The following is a 22,668-nucleotide window of genomic DNA, read 5'->3' as shown; positions in this document are numbered from 1 at the left end:
TCTCACTTCTGGTTCCCAGAGCCTCATGCCCCTTGTTGGTGCGCTGGCCGGGAGGTGCACATCACGGGAACACTGGACACCTGGTTTCACTCAGATACCCCTGCTGCAGGGGAGATAGCCAGGAAGATGGGACAAGGGGAGACTCTGCCATGCTCAGAGTCTGCTCCCAAATCCTGCCATGGACACCAGTGGTACGTTGCCTCCCGGGCCCTCTGGGGCCTCCTGGGAACACCAGTGTCCTTGTGTCACCTGGACCCCAGGCATGCTTGCACTCTGGGGACTCCAGCCTTTGGAGCACCTCTGGAGAAAGCTAAAAGCCCACAGGCAGGTGCCATACCCTTGCCAGTGCTTAGAGAGTAACCAGCAATCAGCTCCAGAGCTCTGTGGCAGCTCCTGGGAGGCAGGCGCTGGCAATTAAACCTCACACTTTGGAAGGGCAACTCAGGTCTGGCTTTGCCCAGCAGGAAACCGAATCTGTGTGGCAGTGAGGTGCTGTACCTGTCAGCACAATCAGACGAATGGGTTCAGCTACCCACAGGTACGGGCCATCCTTAAGCACCACCACTGGCTTTGCTGTGGCCAGGGAAGGAGACCTTGTGACGGTGCAGAGGCCTGAGCTTTCACTGTGCTTTAGCTGTTAACAAAAGCCATAGGCATGCTACCCTATGTGAAGCAGTGTGTTTCTCTCCTCTCAGAAACTTCCATATATACAGCCCTGTTTATTTCAATCAAATGGAAAGACCAATCAAACACCTAGAAGTACTCTACCCAAACAAACTAGAGGTGAAAGATCTTCATTGAAAGAAAGAGTAGGGAAAATTGCGGGCTCACGTCGCCATTGTGAGCTCTTTGAATGCATGGATTTTATTTTAGTGGCCTTTTCTTTCTCTTCTACCTAATATCCCCCCTCCTCCCACAACACATCTCAGGACTTGTCAGATTGATCTTCTTCATTTTGTGCTGGAGGACTCTTGGTCCTTCAGGTCTCACTTGCTGACCGAAAGCTCAGTGCTGATAAATCTTTAGCAGAGGAAGCTTTTCTCCCAGGTGTTTCTCAACCACATGAGTTAAGGTGAAGTGCACAGGACAAACAACAGAAAAAACACTGAGCTTAACAGAACTTGGCTGTTTCACAGCTGATGAAGTCTTACTGCCAGTATCTCCAGTGACATTATCTCACTAGTTCTCCTTGTCTCCAGAGTATTCGAGGGGAGAATAGGCAAGCCCTGAACAAAAGTACTGCAACCCAATCTATTTTTCTTTTGCAGGTCACCTTTAATCTCCTCCAGGGTGAAAATTCCTTTTCTTTTCTTGTATTTATTTTCAGTTTTGTTCTTACTATATTTCTTTTACATTTTTTGTTCCTCAACCATGTTCTGCTTTGTTTGTGCTGCTGGCAGTGGAAGTGATTTAAAAATGCCCAGCCTTTGAATCTGGTCTCCAGATGGAATTGCTCCCAAGGGCTCCTAGCAGCTGCAGGGGCAAGTAGCATAAATGTAGATTTAAGACCAGTGGGTGAAGGCAACTGTAAATAAAAGTGCTAGCTGTGGAAAGTATTAGACAGGTTTCTGGGGGAAGGATATTTCAAAGAAGCTGTGTGCCCCGGAATCATGGCTGGCAGCCTGTGGAGAACTATAAATGTGTGGGGCAAGACCTCTCCCTATGCTGTAGGACTGGCATAAGGTGCCCAAGATCAGGGAGAGCTCAGGTTCTGGCAGCTTTCCTGGGGCGAAGAGGCCAGTGAGGGTGGGAGGTGGTTACGTTACTGCGTATTAACAGCCCAGCCACTGCTGACGAAGCAACCCTAGACCCCACCAGGGGAGTTTTCAACAGGCCACCTGGGTTGGGAGTCCTGTATAGCACCTGTGGGTAGAGGCTGGGAGGACTGAGCATAGGAATTGTCCTGCTTTACCTACCCTGGTCTTTCTTATACATTTTACCAGTCTATACCCTACTGACCACTGTTTGGGGGAGGATGGCTTGGGTGGCAAGGAGTCAGACCAGACCTGAGCTCTGAGCCTGCTCAGGGAGGAAGGAGGCAAGCCAGCTTGGCCCCCACTGCAGGTTGGCAGGATCGCCGTGGTTGTGGAGGAGAAGGCCATGCCTTAGGCTGGCCTCAAAAAAGCAATGCCTGTCAGACCTGCTGTGCTGGCCAGCTTTGCTTCCATTTGGAGGTGGTGAACTTGGTGGGCTTAGTCAGAGCCAGGCAGCCTCACAGCTAGTAGCAGCTTTTTTCAGTGAGTGCAGCCCTATTCCTCTTTGCAAATTATCCTCAAGTGATTATACTTCTGCTTATTTTACAATGATTGTGCTAATGATTTTTGCAAATGAATTTTAAACCAAGAGATGGCTAGCCTGATTATTTGGCTGCTTTTACTGCTGTCATCGCATCCAATAGCTGTTATTCAGAAAACACTCTTTGCACTTGTGTTTACTCACCCAGATTATATGGTGGGGTTGAGCTCTTTTGCTGGATAATTCCCAAGCCACCAAAAGCTTTGGAGGTGGCAGCCCAAACGCTTCAAATGCAAATACTGAAGCCAGTGAGTATTTGTCTGAGTATCTGCCAATTTCCCATTTTCTGGGAACATGCTGGTGAATCAAAATTTAGTCTCATAAATGTTTATGGACAACAACCAAGAGAACAGCTCCAAATCCCACCCTTCCAAACAAACTACGCTTCTCTCCTAAGGCATGTTCCCAAATTCATTTGGGCTTACCAGTCCATGTCTAGTTCTAGCCAAGTATGAAATATCCATGTACTCTCTTCTTTTCTTGGTCCCACTTTCCTTTCTTCTGGGGAAGGATGGGGTTGCTCAGGCTGATGCTGAGAGACATTCTTGCTCCCGAGTCCCTTCGATACTCACTGCCTGCTTCTGCCTCTAACTTGCACAACAAATGTTATACAGAAAACACTTGTTGCTTTCAAATGCAGTTTTTATCCCTTCAGTGGAAATGGCTGCTTTCTGGACTGTTTTCTCTCCAGACCAGCAGTGCATGAGGTGTGGGGGGGAGATGGTTTGCCATGCTTCCAGTGAAAGGAGTGAATGTCTTTGCCTATGGCAACCGGTGTTTCCAGTCGACTTGCTGCAGTTCTCAGGTGTTCCTCAGCCAGCAATGTGTGGGGAGCTGTGAAAATGCATATAACAGGCTGGGTCCCTCAGGCCTGAGATCTGCACCTGCCCTGCAAGCAAACTGCTACCGCCTCTCTCTGTCTTTTTATTTTAGGAGGTGTCACATCAGCAATGGGCTTGAGGAGAGATTGAAGACCAAGAGGGAACAGTGATGGACAGGCTAATGCCAGGCATGGCATGCTCAGGAAAGGGTGAGCTATGATATCTCAGTAGCTGGAGGTTCATTCCTTTTGACAAAAGGAGGCCAGGGGCTTTGCTGCTGGCTCCCCACTGAAACTACCATCTGCAGGTACCTGCTCTAATTTGGTTTGTTTGGCCAAAGCAAATCTGACCTGGTAACACGGCATTACATTCAAAAAGCCCTTTCCCAGATTGGGCTCCGTGACAGCTGCAAAGCAAGCCTGGCAGACGAGGGAGGGCTGAGCCTCCTACATTGTCCAGCACATCCAGGGCTGTGCCCGCGCATTCCCCAGGAGATGGGGGAAGCGCACCTCTGCCAGTCCCGCTTTCACCAAGAGCTGTGCTGAAGCTCTCCAAAACACTGTGAGCCTTGGCTCACTGGGCAGGGACTTGATCTCGCTCCTGCAGGACTCAGCTGACAGCAATTCCAGCAGAGCTCCATGGCGTGATGGGCGATGATGATTTCCCTGTTCTGCCCCACGCGCTCCCTGTTCTTGCAGGTCTGGCCAGTGCAGGCTGCGCTCACTTGCATAAATGCAGAATGGTTTTTCTAGGGAGTGAGGGCAGCACAAGATTTTCACTGGCTGTTTTTTATCCCAGACAAGAGTCTAAAGGAAAGATTTCTGAGACAGTTGTAGTTTACCTCTCTTTCAACTTTATTAGCTGCTAAATCAGAGGTACTCAAGCTCACAGAGTGGTGTGGGGAACACAGGCCCCCTGGCAGAGGAGAGGGATCAGGGTGCTGTCAGACCCATGGCTCGCTCTCAGAAGGGATTCCCGCTCACAGCATTTGCTTCAGCTCAGAGAGGATGCCTTTTTGTCAGGATGCCTCCAGCCTGCGTGTGATCCTCCCACTTAGCTCTCAAACCCTCATGGGTTTACCCGTGGAAAATAATTTTCTTTCTCCATTTTCCCTCTTGCTAGCCTTGCCAGCCCTCCTGGCACCACCTTCTTCCTCTTTTTAATGGCCGAAATAACCTGGTGGGGGTCTTACTGCCTCCTGCATGCTCCTCTAGTGCCCGCTTAGACTGAAATGTGATCTTTAAACATAGCCCATTGGCAGGATATTAGCACAGATGTAGATGGGATCATGAGCAGCAACCTCAGCAAAGATGTAAGGCAGCATGTTTTCCCTCCCAGCCATATGGGTTAAGGGCTTTGGCAGATGAGCTGCATGAGGTTTAGCTGTGATGGGTTATGGGTGTGATTGCCTACTCTAAGGAGACACGGGGGACCTTTAAAGAAGGTGAGTTTTGCTAATGAGGAATAAAACGTGTGGGATTGCTGGGGTACCCTCAGCCCACCTGAGCACTCAGGGGGCTGGTGCAGGGTCATGGCTGGGGTGAAGCAAGCCCTTGTGTACAGACTGGAGGGTATGGTGGGAATCCAGGTCACCGGCCGCGTTCTCTCTGCAGCACTGAAAGCCGCTAAGTGTACTTTTGTCACTAATTTAAGCATACCTAGCTCTGCTTTCACACAAAGAGAGGAGCTGGTAAGTGAGAAGGTGTCATTTTTGCCAGTGGTCTCTGGGCAGAATTATGCTTTAATTCACTTGGGATCCTTCCCCTGCGCCTCTGAAAATGCTGCCGCTAACGAGGTGATGCTCGCAGAGCTGGCAGCTCCCGTGTGCTGCCTTTGAGAGAGACTTCTCCGTGCTCTCAGTGGATGCAAATTGTCTTCGGCCGCAGAAAGACAAAGAAAAGGGAAATAAAGGCTCCACGCAACCCCTTTTAGAGCCAATGACAGGATTTGCACGCTGAGCAACTGGTTGTTCGCATGTGGCACCTTTCCTTAGCTGGTGGCCGGTACCTGACACTTCAAATGAGAAGTATCCCTCTTCCTCTGCCTTCCCCCTCCAGCCCAAAACCCTGACCCACAGCCAGCAGTGCACCTGACCAGTGACACCGTGGTGTCCTTTGGGATGATTCCTCCTGAGCCCCGCCTGCCCTGTTCCCGCTTTGCAGGGCTGCGCTGTTGCAAGCCTGGCCCTGTGTAAGGGCTGTGTTGGGCGGGGCTGTGTGAAAGCAGGAGAGGTTCACAGACAGAGACTCAACCTCCCTGCTGCGCATGGCGTGCTGGACCTCAGCATCCTCTTCGCGGCTGCAGCCAGCCCTGCTTGCGGAGAAGATGGAGACCACTGTCTGACTGCAAACACGGAGGGCAAGGGGTATGCACATTGCCTTTAGCATGGCCTCTTATGTACTGCTGCAGCCATCCTTGCAGGAACTGCTGCAGCAACATGGGTGCAATCAACCCCATGCAACCCACTCACCTGCTGCCTCCCCCATTTTCGGTGCCAGGCCATTTGCCCATGCCGCTGCCCTCCCTTCTGCCCGTGCCCTTGGAGTCTCTTCTCTCCCAGCGACGTGTGTTTTTCCAGTGGCTCTGGGTACCCCCCCCGCCCCACACCCACGACATGCAGGGTGTTGATTTGACTGGACGTGAGCTCAAAGCTCATTAAGGACTCGTCGATACGGGCAATGAGGAGCTGCATGGGGTGAGGCAGGGGGAGAGGGGCCCTGTGGCAGGAGGGGCTCATAGCTCCCCTCTGTGTGCAGCAGCAGGTCAGTACGTGCCTCCCCAGGCTAGTGTCTCCGTGAGCAGCTCTACGCACCCCAAGGACCCACAACCAGCCGGCACCGTGAGGTAGGTGTGTCCATTGGGACAGCAGTGTCTGGTCTTGGGGACATGAGCACTGGGGTTGGAGAAGGGAGCATTGCAGCAGTGGTGGGGAAGAGCCACCTGCCCGCATGAGCATCCCTGGGGAAGGGCTGCTGCAGGTGCTGAGCTCTCCTCCATCCACACTGGGTTGGGTGTGGAGCTGAGGACAAGCCAGGATGAAGGGTGGTTTCTGCTTCCCAAAATGTGCTGGAGAGGTGAGAAAATGGGGGCAGACCTGCCTGCCTGGTGCTCAACTGGGGCAGTGTGAAGTGGGCATGCTGCCCAAAGGAGAAGCAGAAGTTGTCTATCCTTTACTGTCAGCTGCACCACTGCTATGCCTCAATTTCTTCTACCAGTTGCCATTGCCACTGCCATTGCAATGTCCTCTTGGTCAGGAAAGATGTCAGTTGTCACTGGCACATGGAGCCAGCTGGATTCCCCTTGGTGTTAATGGGCAGCTGCAGCAACAAGCCTCCACTTCAAAACCCCCTCACCCCGAGCAAAAGCCCAGGATGGTGAGGCTGTTTCTGCTGCAGTGGAGAAGCAGGGCATGAGCCCCCCGCTCCCATCTGGGGAACCAGTGCTGCCAGGCAGGGCGAGGGGGAGGATGGTGGTCCCAGAGCAGCACCCAGAAATGGCACTGGGGGGCTGAAAAGTGGAAAGCTTCTCACAGTGCCTTTGGGCTGGAGAGAGATGTGGTGAGCTTAAATGGTGGCTCAGTAAAGACACTGTAACAGCACGTAGGTGAAACCCTGGGCAGGTTTCCCTGGGCAGGGGTCTCCAGTGAGGAGGACTCTGGGGAAAAGCTAGGTGACATCCATAGGAGAGGAATGGGTACAGCTGCCTCTGCCTGGAGCTGGGACTGCCCTTCCCAGCCTTGTGTGCTGCAGTCCCAAGGATCAGCCCAAAACACAGCATTTCAGGCTCTCAGCACCCCTTGGCAGAGGTCCTGCAAACTCTGGCAGTCTCTGACAGTGGAGCTGAGCTTCCCTGCCTGTACATCTGCTGGGGTGTTTCAGGGGGGTATGTCTGTGCCCTTCCTTCCTATCTATCTCCAAGAGACTCTGACCCTGAAGGAGGTGCTTCACTCCTTAGGTGAAGCCCTCCCCATCCCTCCTCTGTCTCCATGGCACTGGAGAAATGGCCAAACTCATCTGCCCCCTCCCCTCCTACCTGCTTCCTGCTCCTCAGCTCCCATGAATACTGCTTGGAGGAAGAGCCAGCCACAGACTGCCTACCAAAAGCTCCCCAGTTTGCTGGTGACCTTGCTGTGGTTCTCCCAGTGTCTGGTGGAGACCTTCAGCACATTTAATTTCAGTTCTCCTCCCTCCAAGAGAAGCTCTGCCACAGTTTGGGATTTTGTGCTGAGGAGAAAATCAGGCCAAAAAAATCAGGCCAAAGACATGCAGCTGCAAATGTGTTTTCTTCTGGAGAAACTTAATGGACACAAGGAACAAACAAGTAATGTCCTTATACTGGGAGTGGACCCCCCCATGACGCTAAGTCCTGTTCACCAGGGATAGAGCACGTGACAGCGGTGTCTGGCCCATGTGGAGATGTTCATCCAGTAAAAGCTGTGCCTGGCCCTGGAGGGTCAGGGTCCGCACCCTGGTATGGGCTGGCTGTGTGAGCTGTGGCTTGGGTCTCCAGCCGAGGCATGGGGACAACAACAGCCTTTCCTTCACCTGCCTTATCTCCTGATATCACAAGTCCTGGGGGAAGAGCTGCTCAAGCTTAGCACAAGAAGTAGGGAGAGGAGAAGGAAGCTCTGAGTGTTAAAGTAGTAGCGAGAACAATGCCCAGCTAGTGGCAGGCTGATCCTAGGCAGCGGGGTATGATGTCCTTACTGGGTAATGAGCATGTTTTCTGGGCTATTTCAAGGAACACCTCAGCCAAGGGGCTGCCAGCTAACAATGTTCGTGCATGGTTCCTGCAAAGGGAGCTGGATCTGCAGTTCTCTGTTTTCCACCCCAAAAAACTGTATGAACAAGTGGAGCCTCGCAGCAGCCTCAGGGCTCTGGGGCATGATTATCTCTCTGTTTTCATGGAGAAGGAGAACAAAGAGTTTGGCTTCTGAAAGTGGGACACAGATTTCCTCTCTGGCTTGGCTGTGCTGCAGCAGGAAAACTATGTTGTCCTTTGCATGGTGAGGCTCTGGTCTTTCTCAGAGCTGAATACGCATGCCAGAGTAGTGCCAGGCAGTTTCGCAGGTGCGGCGTTTTGGATGAGCTCTTGGTGACTTGATGCAGCGTTCGGTAGCTGTTGTGACCCTGCCCAGAAGAAGCAGGGGGAAGGTTTGCGTTTTGTCTCCTCCTTCTCCCATCTATCTTCCCCTTTGTGGTTTCAGCTGAATGCAGTAGCAGAGATTTTTGAGGCAGCTCAGGGTTTTTACCTGCTGGTCTTGCTCCAACAGCAGCGGGTGCTGGCCAGCATGGAGCGGGCTGGACTTGTCCATGCCTTGCAGATGGGTCGTCTTCCCAGCTGTGAGCTTCCTGGCCACAGGTGACACACAGTGGCCAGTGCTTCGTTCCTCTGCTATGCAAGGTGTGGAGACATTGCTCCCCTGCCATCCTGGACAATTCAGAGCAGTTTCTGGATCATTCTCACGCTTGTTTCTGCTCTTTCCTTGTCATTTTTTTTTTCTTTATTCACTTTTTTTATTATTAAATTGTGGCAACAAAGTCCAAGGTGACTCTCTCAGGTGAAGGTCATCACTTTCCATTGCAAGACCAATTTCTCCCAATTTTCTCTGTTGAATGACTTCATTAAAAAAAAAAAGAAAAAAAAAACACCAAACCCGAAAACCTATCAAGCCCAATACAGCAAATAACATTACTTGCATTGTCTCTGGAGGTGCCTCAAATCCAGCTCTACATGTATGAAGTTATTATTTCCATACCGCCCCCCCCCACACACACACATAGCAAAGCCATGCCTTTTGCACAGTACTTGTGATTCGCAGCAAGATGGGGAAATCTACCCCTGTGAAGGCCATGGTGCCACTGAGGATGTTGCTGCAGCTCAGGGTTTGAGCTAAAATCATAGCTCAGAGGCGCAGTTTTGGTAACGTAGTGGCCGGTGGGAGCAGTAACTCGCGCTGCATCAGCTGAGCTGTGACACTGCAGCCCCTCTGGGGAAACGCGTGAAGGAGTGGGTGGCAGCCAGCGGGCATGCCTGCCCGCACCGTGGCGGCAGTGCCTGGGCACCATGCCGGGCTGTAATGAAAGGGAACGGGAGGTATAAGGCAAGTGAGAAATTTCAGCTCCAAATGCCCTCTGTGTTCATTTTTAGGCACTTCTGTCCCAGCAATGTTCTCGCTGAAGTCACTGGAAGTTTTTTTCCATTAGCCTCCCTGGAGAGGGGCTGCCCCTTAGCAAGGAACAAGGCAGGCAGAGGAGGCCAATGAGTGTTATTCCTGGTTTGTGCGTACAAAAAAGTGGAGAAATATATGCAAAACACCAGCTTCTGTCCTGGAGGAGGAATAGTGAGTTGTTTTTTGCTCAGCTGGAATAATGATATCTGCTTTTCTCTTCATAACGTCCTCTGTCCCTCCACCTCTCATGACAGGTCCCTTACGGCAGTGTTCACTGTCTCTCTAGTCCCCCACACCACCCTGTCCTCAGTGCTCCTGCCTGTCTCCCATGTCTCCAGGCTTCCCTCCTAGGAGCTGCCTCCCTCCTCCCTGGCCCCGTGCACACTGGCTGGCTGGCACGTGATGCAGAGCGGGGCACTCTCAGGGCCACCCCACAGCCCTTCCTCAGAAGAACTAACCGCAGTCTCTTCCCTCTCTCCATTCCCTGCTTCTCAAGGAACTGGATGTCTTTGAGGGCTGTACTCCTTTTTCAAGTATGGGCGAAACTCGCCAGTGCACTCAAAAAGTAACTGGCATTGGGAACAGACAGATGGGTCTGGGCTAAAAATGTCTGCGTTGCTTCAGGCAGGGCAAAAGAATAATGTAGCAAAACTGTATAAGCTACCAGAATCATGAAACTGGCATCCCAGTGTGCTAGCTTGCACTATATAAGAAAAGGAAAATGCTTCTTAATTTAATCAGCACATTTAAAATGGGCAGAAATAGGCCTTTAATCTTTCTAATGCAGTGGTTTTGCTGGGGAGGATGGAGACAGGGATGCCTTTAAGCCACTTCTCTGTCTTTCCCAATCTCAAAGCAGGCAGGGGCTCAGGGAGCTGGTTGCAGTCTGCTCGGAGGCTGCCACGAGGTGAGCGCAACGTGGCCCAGCCTTGATCATCACACTGCTGCGGTCGCTTGGGCTGGGTCTGGACGGTCTGCGGGAGCCGAGGAAGAGCCCTGCCGGCTCTCTACTCCCTGGGAAAGCTTCTCAGGTGCCAGGATGAGCTTTAAACGAGAGCGCTAAAATGGCTCAGAGGCTGCATCATTTGTGTCATTCAAAAAAGACACAAAAACCCCGCTTTCCTTAGTGGCAACGTGTGGCGGCCCCAGCCACTGAGGCAAGAGCAGCAGTGGTGGGTGAAGCACGGCCTGCAGCCAGGAGCAGGATCTGACCCTGTGTGGGATGAGGAGCCAGAGGAGATTCAAGTGGGCATCGGAGCCAGGGAGAGCGTTGTGATAGCTGACCCGAGTCCTCCTGCTTGAGTAGTGCAAAAATCAAGGTGCCATTTGCCAAAGCAACCATGCGGTAGGCTGCAGCGAGTGCCAGCAGCTCAACAGTTCTTCACTCATTTTTTTTCAGGGCCGTGAGGGACTGCCATAGCCCTCCCAGGATCATGGCCAGGGGCTGTGAGATGTGTTCTGGCCTCATGTGGACGTCCTGTTTGTTTAATGGTTTACAAAACATGGCCCATGCCCGCCTTTCCCCCTCTGCTCATCTGGATAGGGTTGTGGTGTGGTGCCAGCCTCACCTGCCATGATGTTGGGGGCGACATGGGTTGCATGGGGCTGCTGATGGAGCAGGGAGGTTGGGCAGCAGCCACAGGTCAGACCCAGACATCAACCACCCAGCTGGCTCATGTCATAGCGAGACCTCTCTCAATGATTTTTCAATGCTCTTGAGAATCTGGAGAGGTCCAAGTTGACTGGAAGCTGAACAATGTTGTCCCAATCTTCAAGAAGGGTAACAGGGATGACCCCGCTAACTACAGGCCTGTCAGTCTCACCTCTGTGCCTGGCAAAGTTATGGAGAAGATTATTCTGGGAGTTATTGAAAAACACCTGAAAGACAACGCAGTCATTGGTCCCAGCCAGCAGGGGTTCACGAGGGGAAGGTCCTGCTTAACAAACTTAATTTCTTTCAATTAATTAATTGAAATTTCAACTTAATTTCAACAAGGTTACCCACCTAGTTGACCAAGGGAAGCCAGTCGATGTAATCTTTTGGGATTTCAGTAAAGCTTTCAGTACTGTCTCTCACAGTATCCTCCTGGACAAACTGTCCAGCATACAGCTGGATAAACACATAATGCAACGGGTGAGCAATTGGCTGGCGGGTCAGGCTCAAAGGGTTATAGTAAATGGGGTTACATTGGGCTGGCGATCAGTCACTAGCGGGTTTCCACAGAGATCCATCTTGGGGCCAGTGCTCGTTAATGTCTTCATAAATTACTTGGATGCAGGATTTGAAGGACTACTATCTAAGTTTGCTGATGACACAAAACTGGGAGGAGCTGTTGACACTCTCGAGGGCAGAGAGGCCCTGCAGAGAAATCTAGACAAATTAGAGAGCTGGGCAATCACCAACCGTATGAAGTTTAACAAGGGCAAGTGCTGGGTTTTGCGCCTGGGACAGGGCAACCCTGGATGTACATACAGACTGGGGAACGAGAGGCTGGAGAGCAGCCCCGCGGAGAGGGACCTGGGGGTTCTGGTCAACGGCAAGTTGAACATGAGCCAACAGTGTGCCCTGGTAGCCAAGAGGGCCAACCGTGTCCTGGGGTGCATCAAGCACTGCATTGCCAGCCAGTCAAGGGAGGGGATTGTCCCGCTCTACTCTGCACTGGTGCAGCCTCATCTTGAGCGCAGTGTGCAGTTTTGCGCGCCACAGTACAAAAAGGCTACGAAGCTACTGGAGAGTGTCCAGAGGAGAGCCACAAAGATGGTGAAGGTTTTAGAGGGGAAGCTGTATGAGGAGTGGCTGAAATCACTTGGTCTGTTCAGCCTGAAGAAGAGGAGACTGAGGGGAGGCCTCATCGCGGTCTGCAGCTTCCTCACAAGGGGAAGAGGAGGGGCAAGCGCTGATCTCTTCTCCCTGGTGACCAATGATAGAACCCCAGGGAACGGCGGGAAGATATGCCAGGGGAGGGTTAGGTTGGACGTTAGGAAAAGGTTCTTCACCCAGAGGGTAGTGGAGCACTGGAACAGGCTCCCCAGGGAGGCAGTCACGGCACCAAGCCTGACAATATTCAAGAAGCATTTGGACAACGCCCTCAGCCATATGGTGTGAATTTGGGGGTTGTCCTATGCAGGGACAGGAGTTGGACTCGATGATCCTTGTGGGTCCCTTCCAACTCAGGACATTCTATGATTCTATGATTCTAACCCAAATCTAATGCAGGAGGATTGGAAAAGGGGGGTGGAGGTGGAGGCCACCTGGCAGCTCCATCACCCAGGAGAGATGATATTTTCTTCTCATGTCATCCTTGAGCGCTGATTGCTCCTGTAATGAAGTAATCACCTCTCTTCAGGGAAAGGGAGGTGAAAGGTTGGGTGGCTGCGGTGGTGGACTCTTGGGCAGCACCTGGAGAGGGCTGTGAAACACAAGCCCCTCTGTCTGCCTGACCCAGCCGGGCAGGACAGTGATGTTCCAGCCCAGAGCGGGTTCCACGTGGGGCCAGCACCCCATCAGCATCCTGGGGCTCCCCCGGGGGCTTTCCCCCAGCCCCTCTGGCTTTCACCAATGCAGGAAGCTCAAGCATATGCTGCTGCTGCAGCGAGCAGAAAATTGGCCGAGAGTCTGCTGTGCCCTGATCAGCCGGTCACGGCTCTAAATAAGATGCAGAGCCTTGGGGCTACTTGGCTGTCATTAAAATGGTGTGGATGGAAGAAAAAGTCTAATTGACTGAACAACAGCCTGTGCTGTGTAATTAAACTAATTGTGGCTCTACCTGCATGGGTCAGAAGTGATTTGTGTGGCTGTTAAAGCACTGACAAATAAGAGGCGAGGCGGGGTGAAAGTATTTCTTACATGTGTTTCCACAGGTAATTTTGCTGTTTCATTTCAGGCAATTTTATGCCCTTGAAATTTTTAGTTTCTGTCAAAGTTGAGGAGACTGTTAATATTTCACACTGAAGCAGGGGAAAGCAAAAAGGTCACTGTTGTTAGCAGTTTTAGGCGGCAGCGTTTCAAGTGGAGGTAATACTTTGTCAGGGCTATTTTCTTATTTGAAGTGAAATTCCTCAAAAAAAGGAGGGGAAGGACTGTTTTCCAGAATGCATTTCAGTCTGGCTCTGCACCCACTGGGGACCATGCGATTGTTTTTATTGACTTGAGCAGCAGAAGACCAGGCCTTCTGCACGACTTGGGTCACTACTTTACTGCCAGACATTTATGACCCTAGCTTTTAGTGATTGTTTTTAAAGTCTTGGCTTCAGAATACAATGTATTTAGAAGAAGCCGAATGAGAAACCTGCTATAGTATCATGTTTAAGCTCTTCGACCTTGTTTTCAAGGTCCTTCCTTCTGAAGCAGAGCCCACCTCCAGCTTCTAGCTCTGCTCTTATTGATTATCATTTTGAGTCCTTTGGGCGTTTTGCTGTGCCCAAAGCACCATGTGCTTTTGAGAACGAATAATGTGACTTGACAGAGAGCTGCTGAACCAACTCTGCTCTCCCTAGGCTGTCAACACAGGGCTCTGCCTCACACTGGAGGAGACCCATGTGTATAAGTGGAGGGGCTGGTGCATTTTGTCCCAGTAGGACCACTTGTCCAATGTGTGAGCTGATGTCTAAACATAGGAGTCAAACACTTAGCCGGGAGCAACCGATGCCTGTATTTTTCCTGGTCAGAGCTGCATGTCCAGGGAAGGACATGGCACAGCTGGGCCGTGGAACATGCGTGAGCCCTTCTGCCCTAATTATCCATCACTGTAGGAGACAGGACAGTAGGTGGGATGAACCTTCAGCGGGTCCTCTTGACTGTTTTTCTGTTTCTTGACTGTGGAGAAACCTCTATAAATCTAGTTTATTCTTTCTGAGCTGGAGATGAAGGACCTCGCTTCTCAGGTAAGAAGAAACTGCCAGTATGATCTGCTGCTCCTCTATCATCCTACCCCAAGTATATGAAAGATGAGGCACGAGCATCTCGCTGCAGTATCACTCCAGAACTGTGGCAGCAAGAACAGGGGAAAGAGCATAGGGAGAGCTGGATATATATGTACTTTTTTAAGATAGCAGCTTACCTACTGTTTTTTGTCTCAGAAAAAAAGTGAGTCAAAATGGCTTCTGCTGAGCCTAATTTGTTATGTCTCCAGGCATAGCTAATTATCCTGACTTAGCCCAGCTCTGAATTCTTCCCAGGGGTTTTAGTGCTATTTCTTCTGTTTTGAGTTATAAATTGTCTTTATTTTACTTTCCTCCTACATGTTCTGTATAATCTTCGGTAGTTGGACTCGATGATCCTTATGGGTCCCTTCTAGCTGGAGATATTCTATGATTCTACGATCTCTTTGCTCCCTGCCTTACTGAGAAGCCAGGAGCTGGTGTGGCAGCGCAATCACAAGGTGTAGGACAGAAATGGTATCCATTAACTAAAGCCTTTGCTTCAGGTGTCCAGCAATGCTTTCTTCTGGTGCCTGCCTCATGGGCTATGTGAAACAGTCTCTTCTCCCCAGAAGGCTTTTTTTGTGCTGCCACTTACTTCTGGGCTCACCTGCAACCATCCTTGGGCTAGAGGAGTTGTGAGGCTCGGGGCTGGCTCTGTGGCTCAGAGGGCTTTGGTTACAGCCTTCATCCCACAGCAAGGAATTTTCTGGCTTCTCCACTGACGTACCAGGATGAGTTACAGTTATTTTTCTGGTTCAGCCATTCCCTTCACAGTTGACACAGTTTTTCTAACCTCAGCAGAAAATTCTGTGGGGGAAGGAAATCCATCTGCTGTAATCATGGGCTGTCAATTGGAGTAAGCAGGAGCTGATACTGCTGTTGAGCCTGGGCTTGGTAGACCATCTCTGTCCAGGATGCTTCAGAAACACTAGTCAATGACTCTCCCAGGCATCCCATGGGGCAAGTGGGTACCGTCTGCTTAGGAGGCGAGACTGCCAAGAGTAAGCAGCTCAAGCAAGGCCAGCTTTAACTGCTAGAGCATGCCACCTCTTCATAGCATTGCTTTGTTTCCTGACATACCCACTCAGTTTTTCTTTTTTTTTCTTTTTTTATGTGTGCATCTGGGAATATTTTTGTCAACACACTTCTCTGGGAGATTGTAGCACTGGTCACCCTTACGGCCCCTAGTGGAAGCTTAAATTTGGCTCTGTGTAAAATGGGCTGAGAACTGGGTGAGAGCCAGCACCATGCCAGTCCCAGACCCTGTCTTCTGCACTGGCTGAAGGCAGATGCTGAGGGGAGAGGATAAAACCAGGAAAAGTAGGGAGTTGTACTTCCTTGGAAGAGTCCCTCAGCTTCCAACAACTTGCGGCTCAGGGATTTTCTGAACCGCAGTGGTAGCTCCTGGTGGATTTTCCTTCCACTATTTTTCCTCTTAATTTCCTTTTTGAAGTCATGTAAACCCTTAGCATCCAGCATATTCTGGGGTGGGGAGTCTTGCTCTATAGCTGTACATTTTGTGGAGTATCACCTTTTGCTCTTTTTGAACCTACCACCTGCTGTCTTATTTAATCCCTTGTAGTTCTTGTGTCAGAAATGGTGAATACTCATATTCTATGACACTGATATGTTTATAGGCCCCTGTCAGTCACCTCTTCCACAGGACGATGGATCGTAGTTCATTTAGCCTTTCCTCACATGGAAGATGTTCCACACTTTTGAGCATCCTTTTGGCTCTCCTCCATGTCTTTTTCTGACTGCAATAGATTCTGCAAGGGCAAGGGAGAACTGCACTTAGTTTTCAAGACATGAGTGCAATATCGGTTTAGACACCAGTGTAATATTGTGGCCTGTTCTCGCTTTCTTTCTGAATTGTTTTGGTGTGCTGGTTATATGCTTCTTAGGACCTAAAATCAATGGAAATATTCATTGAATTTTTAGTCGGACTAGTCCAATTAATCCTCAGGACTTTGGAGTCCTGACTTAGTAGGATTTCATTGGTTCACAGGCTGGTTATAGTCACTAGCGAGCATCATCTGAATACACCTGGCGATTACAATATCACATGCGTCATGGTGTACAAGGAGGTGCTGAGCAGATCAGCGATTTCCTTGCCAGGCATTGTAGGTGCACAGCTGTGATCACAGCTGCCATGACAGGGCACGGGATTGCAATGTGGGACATGTCCGTAGCGGAGGTGCTGTTGCAAAGCTCCGCTGTCACAGCCATGCATGGCTGGCTGGGTCACACAATCTCTCAGATGGCTCCGTGGCTGATGCACTCAGTTTTGGGCATCTCCATCATGCCCTTCTGCACTGTCGCTCAGACTTGCTAGATATATTTCTCTGCCTGGACTGCTCTGTGATGGGTCACCCACAGGCTGTGACTTCCCTGCATGCATACTGGTCCTGGAGCTTTTCTTGCAGAGCAGGTGTTGGGAAGAAGAGGAGATAAGATGAGAGCTAAGGGATTTGCTATGTGTTGGTAACAACCAGGTCTGAGCCTGTTGTTAGCAGTCTCCATGACCATGGCTCCTCAGAAGGGTAGCAAAATTATCCTCCTTTTTCTCTCTGGGGAAAGCAGGGGAGGCATGGATAGACTGCCCTGATGTGCACCAGTCTATCCAGTGAGTCCACCTCAGACCCAGCAAGGCCCTCCCCTAAGCCAGCTACACTTACACAGGATACCTTCTTTCTCTACTTTCTTGTCAGGAGCTTTGCCCAGCACTTCCCATTTCATCCGTGCTCAGCCAGAGCGGAGGCTGCCCTTCCTGCTCCTCCAGCCCCTGAGCAAGAGCGGCTATACGTCTGAGTCACGATGGGCAAGATGGACAACACCTCCGTGGAGCTGAGCTCTCCCTCCGAGGTGAAGCAGGCAGCCCTGGACGAGTCGGAGCCCATCACCCCTGAAGCCGTGAGCACCAAGAAGAAGAAGGAGATCCCAGACAGAGGCTCCTGGAAGGGGAGATTTGACTTCTTGCTGTCCTGCGTAGGCTATGCTATCGGGCTGGGCAACGTCTGGCGCTTCCCGTATCTCTGTGGCAAGAACGGAGGAGGTGAGAGAAACGCTCAGCGCCTGTGCTCATCCATGAGCAGCCTTGTACCCTGAACAGGCTGTGGTTTGGTGTGGGTCTGGGCAAGCGGCTGGTCCCCTGGCTGAGAGCTCTCCCTCATGGTATGAGTTATTAAGCTGTCAGGAGACTAGTTCCCATGGTCTGTGGGCTTTACTAGCAAGTGCAGGTTGGGAAGAAGCAGTCCAAAGAAATATAACAGGAAGTTTGAGTTTTGTCAAACCTCTGCAGTCCAGATTTGCAGGGCTACAGCAAAGAATGTCTGGGACCTCATTTATTTACAAGGAGGGCTATGCACATAGGCACCCAGCTGGATGCTGGGACTTTCTCAGGGAAATCAGTTTATATCTGCTATGGTGGGTTTCTCCTCAGTCTAGTGTATTCTCAAGGAGTAACAGTATTGCATCTGAGTTGGGTCACATGTCTGAGGAGTTTTGATTAGAAACTTTGCATGGACGGTAGCAGGACCATGTAGACATATATAGAAGCATGCATACATATGTACATGTACACAGGCATGCTTGAGTGTCATCATCTATGGAAGGAAACGAGCTTTGACTTACTACAGTGCTGTGAGAAGGGTCACAGTTATCGTCTCCGCCCTAATATTTGGCAGACAGAGGCCACGAGAGAAGGCGGCAGCCAGCGATGGACTTACAGTAACTGTGATGCAGCTGGTAGCAGTGCTCTCCTCTGTGGACAGTTAACACCAGCTTTTTTTATTCTTTTTATTATTGCCCCACTACATCCTTTCCATACCAGTCCTCAGCTGAGACTTTGCCAAACCATCGCAAGGCTAGAGAAAGGCAGGCAGATGGGGAAACAGTGCTGGGCTAGAAATCAAGAGATCTGGGATATCAGCTCCCAGCCCACTTCTGCTGTCCATGCCATAGATGGTGTATGATGCTCTTCTCCTCACACCCTGGGAAGGAGGAGAGGGATCTGGGTCCCTGCAGCGGTCTGTCTGTGTAGCTCCACGGCATTTAGGGGGATCTTGGACCTTTCTCTGAAGCACGTGGGGCAAGTCCCAGAGGGAGACTGGACAGTTAACCATTTTGATGAGACGATTTCTAATTCAGTGTGTCATTTTGTGCAATGGCGTGAGTGTGTGGCTGAGCCGGGTGAGGTTTATAGGCATCAGCCAGGTCTACCTAGCGGAGCCTGTGCCACCATCGCCGGAGCCATGGTGCAGATCTGCCATTTTTATCTAGCCACTCTCTGGCACCATCTCTAGCCCTCCTCATACAACATTAGCCTGGTGGCTAAGACCCAGCACTGGTTTTTAGCCCAGTCTCTGCCCTGTGACTGCTGCACTATCTCAAACACACCAGATCTGTGCTGCCTGTGACTCTGTCTCCTCACACATTAAAGGTGGGGATGACGATATCTATAATTAGATGAGGGGTGTTTTAAGCTAAAATCAATCCTATTTATAAAGTCAGCTGAGATCCTAGGACAGAGGGTGCTGTGGAGGTGCAGAACGCTATTATTAGCATTAGCAATGGCACACAGGGTGATCTCTGCCCTGGCAGCTCCAGGCACGCAGAGGGATCAACCAGCTGGAAGCAAAACCACCGGACATATGAAACATGGGAATTGGTGCCTGCCTCCTCTCAAAGGCCCTGCTTCACCTGCCGGTTCGTGCCGTTCATGGCAGCCTGTATCACTCGTTCCTCTCGCCCCTACCCGGTCTGGCTGTTCACAGGCACAACTGTTCCTGCAGCCGGCAATAATGAGCAGCAAGTGGAGGCTGCCGATGCCGGGGACAGGCAGGAGAGCTGACGCACGAAAGCGTCACTGGGAGCCGATGCGGAGCAGCGAGGAAGGGTCGCACGGCATCTGATTCGCAATCGGGTGGGCACCGTCTTGGCTCTGCCCTGACAGAGGCGCCGCCGGAGCAGAGCAGACTGTGGGTGGGACTCTAATTTTAGCGTCCTGCATGTGCGCTGCTCAGAGCACAGTCGTGTGGGCTGCTTCCATTACGCACAGGCAAATTGAACTGAATGGAAATATTGTCATCTCACTTACCGCTGTCACATTGTATCAGCTCATGGCTGATTTGCTCAGCATTGTAATCGGGCACATAATTAGGGGATAGTCACCCAGGGTACGGCAGCCTGGCGCAAGGCCCATCCACTGCGGGGAGCAGGCTTTACCCAAAGTGATGCCTGGGCTCCCTGCTGGCTCTGCACGCAACTGAACATGCCCAGCTATGACTAACGCTCCAGCCTCTACACTGATTTCTAACCTCATGCAGTCCTTCTGATGTCAACAGGATTTTACCGGACTCTAAATTGACTCTGAACATGGCTCAGTAGGTGCTAAAAATTGTCTGTGAGATCCTGAGCTTGAACAACTTGAGAGAAGAACATTTCTTTAAATAAGCATCATGCATTTCTCATTTACATGTTGAGACTCCAAGCAACAGCATGTAACAGCTTGTAATGCTCAACTTTTGATTCGTGGGCAGTGTTCGCCATTTTAAGGATTAATTATTATTCCTTGCATAGGAGCTGGAGACTGCAGGCAGATTTGGGCCTGCACAGCGAGTGCCAGGCGCTGTGTGATCCTTCCCTGCCTCCAAGGGCCGGTGCCCTGAGCAGGCAGGGCGGGACCAGCGCCATCGCCCCTTTGACCCATGGACTTTGAAGATGGGTTTGGACTCTCCCAAGGTCATACACAATCATTTGTAGCAGGCCCAGGAACGAAGCCAGACCTTTCAGCAGCCCATCCAGGGCCAGAGATTAAAGACTGCCCCTTTGTCTCTGTGCCAAGGATTTGGGCACAGGCATGCAAATTTTAGGTACAAATTTCCAAACTGATTTCACCTCTGGCTGCACAGCACCCGGGGATGTTATCTGTGCCTGCTCGGGGGCCTGACCCTCCAGAGTGGCTGTGTCGTTGCCAACAGCCCTCACTTCAAGGCTGCGGTCTGGTTTGTAGCTTTTCCCCTATTCTAGAGGGAGAAGCTCTAGAATATCAAGCCAGGATAAATGACCTGTGTCCAAATGTTTGTCTGTTTTTTTTTCTCAGTAGTCTAATAAAATCTTTCACCTACAAACCTTCCTGGCCTGCTGTAGATGAAAAATGCAGGATCGTCAGGGCTGTGGCCAAATTTCATCAGCTGCTTGCACAGAAGTAAGCCAGGCACTGTGACTGCTGATAAGCTCAGTCTCCAAACTCTACAATGAGGCACAATGGCAGCGAGGCAGCATCCGTGTCCTCTGAGTGGGCCCTGGCTTCCCGCAGAGCTCCTGGGGGGCTGGACCTGTCCCAGCCTTGCAGGCTGTGGCAGCTAGCGAGAGTGCAGGGGAGGATGCCGAGCGGGCAGCGCTCCTCCCGCAGCGATGCTCAAAGCTGTTCGCTCCTCCATGCCAGGCTGCTGGTGAAGCTGAGAGCCTGCACTTCCATGCCAGCTTGCGATTTGGGCTCACGGTCATTGAGCTGCTGGCCCGGAGCGTTTTCTCCCCACCACCCGCTGCCAGCTCCTCTTGCACGCTGCCTCCCACGGACTCCCATGCCGGGTGCTGGCGCCTGCCTCTCCCAGCTGGGCTCAGCTCCCTGCTTGGCAGGCAGGCGTCCCCAGCTGGGTGCCCCCTGAGCCAGCATCCCTGGCTGTGCCTCGCTGCTTCCCTGCCCTCAGAGAGCAGCTGCTGGAGCCTGGCTCTGCCAGGTGCAAGCTGGGCTGCAGCTCTCCGGAGTGGCTTTGCTCTCTGGCTCTGTGTTTGCTTTCCCACTAATATCTGGAGATGACTCAGACTGACAGCTCAGCCCTCCAGCTAGTGCAGACACCAGTGCCATCCCGGACACGGCCAGCTGCTTCTGAGCAAACTGAGTGTCCCCCCTCTCTTCCCAGCCATCATCTTCTGCAGGAGTTTGTCCTCCTCAGGGACAATGGCATGCTCCAGCACATGCACGAGGAAGCTGGAAAATGAGCTTTGTCCCAAATCCTAGAAGTCAGGATGACTTGAACTTGCACAGCCTTCAAATCACATGGCAAGGCTCTCCTATTGGATTTGGTCTTCTTATAACGGGGTGCAAGTAATATCTCTGCTGAATGGATGCACTACCTCATTTCTAGTGATGAGATGATTTCCACAGGGTCCATAGAGAGCAATAATGTTTTCACCAGGAATTTTAAGGGTAAAACCTAGAGAAAGGGTGGGGAGACGTTACAAGAGCAAATACAGTCTTAGCCACAGTTTCCTTAAAAGACTGAAATATCTATAAACAAAGAAGTAGTGGCCAATGCCAGAAATTCCTGTGCCCTTTTCCCTCAAGATGAAGAACTGGGAGCGGCTGCAGGTAAGACAGGAAATACCAACAAGAACGAGCTACCAGTGTCAGTGTCCAGGCTTTTGGGTTAACTGTCAGTTTGAGCTTAACATTGCCTAAATATCTAACAACTAAGTGAGACTGGCATCACATAGCTGATGACGCCAGTATATATGTATAGATACTTATACATCCATAGTAATAGGAGCAAGATAAGGGGAAGGCAGTGGTGATCTCAGTGGGAGGCCTACTAAACACACCAACTCCAGTTGCAAACTGTCGCCTCCGAGCAAGCCTGCTCCTCATCGTGTGGGTGCTGCGGAGCAAGAAACTGCAGCTGGAGGCATTTACTTCTTGGTAAAAGGGGAGCTGTCTGATAACATTGCTGCTTCTTTCAGGGGCCTTCCTCATTCCCTATTTCCTGACACTGGTGTTTGCTGGAATTCCTCTCTTCCTGCTGGAAACTGCTCTGGGCCAGTATACCTCTGTCGGAGGACTGGGAGTCTGGAAATTAGCACCCATGTTTAAAGGTAGTGTACTGTAAGTTTGTGAAGGTGATGGGACATAACTACAGAAAAAAACCCTTTAATGGTTTGGGAAGCAAATCCCTGGAGACTGTGATGGGGTGGCAGGTGAGGGGAGTTTTGTCCCTCTGTCTCTATCAAGCTGCCCTTGACCCTGATGTCTGCAGTCACTAACATCACTGTGCTCTGTTCAAGCAGTCTTGCATGGTGGCAAGGCACTTTATGAGCAGCAGAGACTGCGATGGAGGGGCTCTGGTTGCAGAAGACCTGCCCCAAGCCTTCCCATGTGGGCTCACTTTAATTGCATGGGAAAGCTGTAGATGGGGGACATGAACCTGTTGCCTGTCTGGAGCAGCAGCATTCTGGAAACCAGTGGTGATTTGGAAATACCTTGGATGTGGGAAAGAGCGATTTGCCGGGGAAGTGACCTGATCCTGTTTTCAGGGAACTCTGTCCCTGAGGTATCTGTAGCATACTGATAGGTAGCACTCTTCACCCAGTGGGAACGGGTGGGTGAGGGATGTGAGGGAACAAGCCTCCCTCGCTGAGCAGTTCAGTGTAGCTGTATCAGGTGCTGCGCCAATGAGC

General features: G+C 51.2%; 1 protein-coding gene across 1 annotated transcript in view; it reads left to right on the top strand.

The window, feature by feature from the left end:
* Positions 1-3,233: 3,233 nt before the first annotated feature.
* LOC104020223 (sodium- and chloride-dependent GABA transporter 1) overlaps positions 3,234-22,668 on the top strand; it is a 38,043-nt gene continuing 18,608 nt past the window's right edge. Inside the window, exons 1-3 of the mRNA XM_009473609.2 lie at positions 3,234-3,325; positions 16,923-17,266; positions 21,955-22,086. Of these exons, the coding sequence (XP_009471884.1) occupies positions 17,029-17,266; positions 21,955-22,086 (370 nt within the window). The 5' untranslated portion in view covers positions 3,234-3,325; positions 16,923-17,028. The remainder of the gene's footprint in view (positions 3,326-16,922; positions 17,267-21,954; positions 22,087-22,668) is intronic.

The sequence above is a fragment of the Nipponia nippon genome, unplaced genomic scaffold (genome assembly GCF_047370975.1).
Source record: "Nipponia nippon isolate SJK-2023a ecotype South Korea unplaced genomic scaffold, ASM4737097v1 scaffold_3, whole genome shotgun sequence".
Classification (NCBI taxonomy): domain Eukaryota; kingdom Metazoa; phylum Chordata; class Aves; order Pelecaniformes; family Threskiornithidae; genus Nipponia; species Nipponia nippon.
The sequence above is the reverse complement of the archived record's forward strand: the minus strand, read 5'-3'. Positions and strand labels throughout refer to the sequence as shown.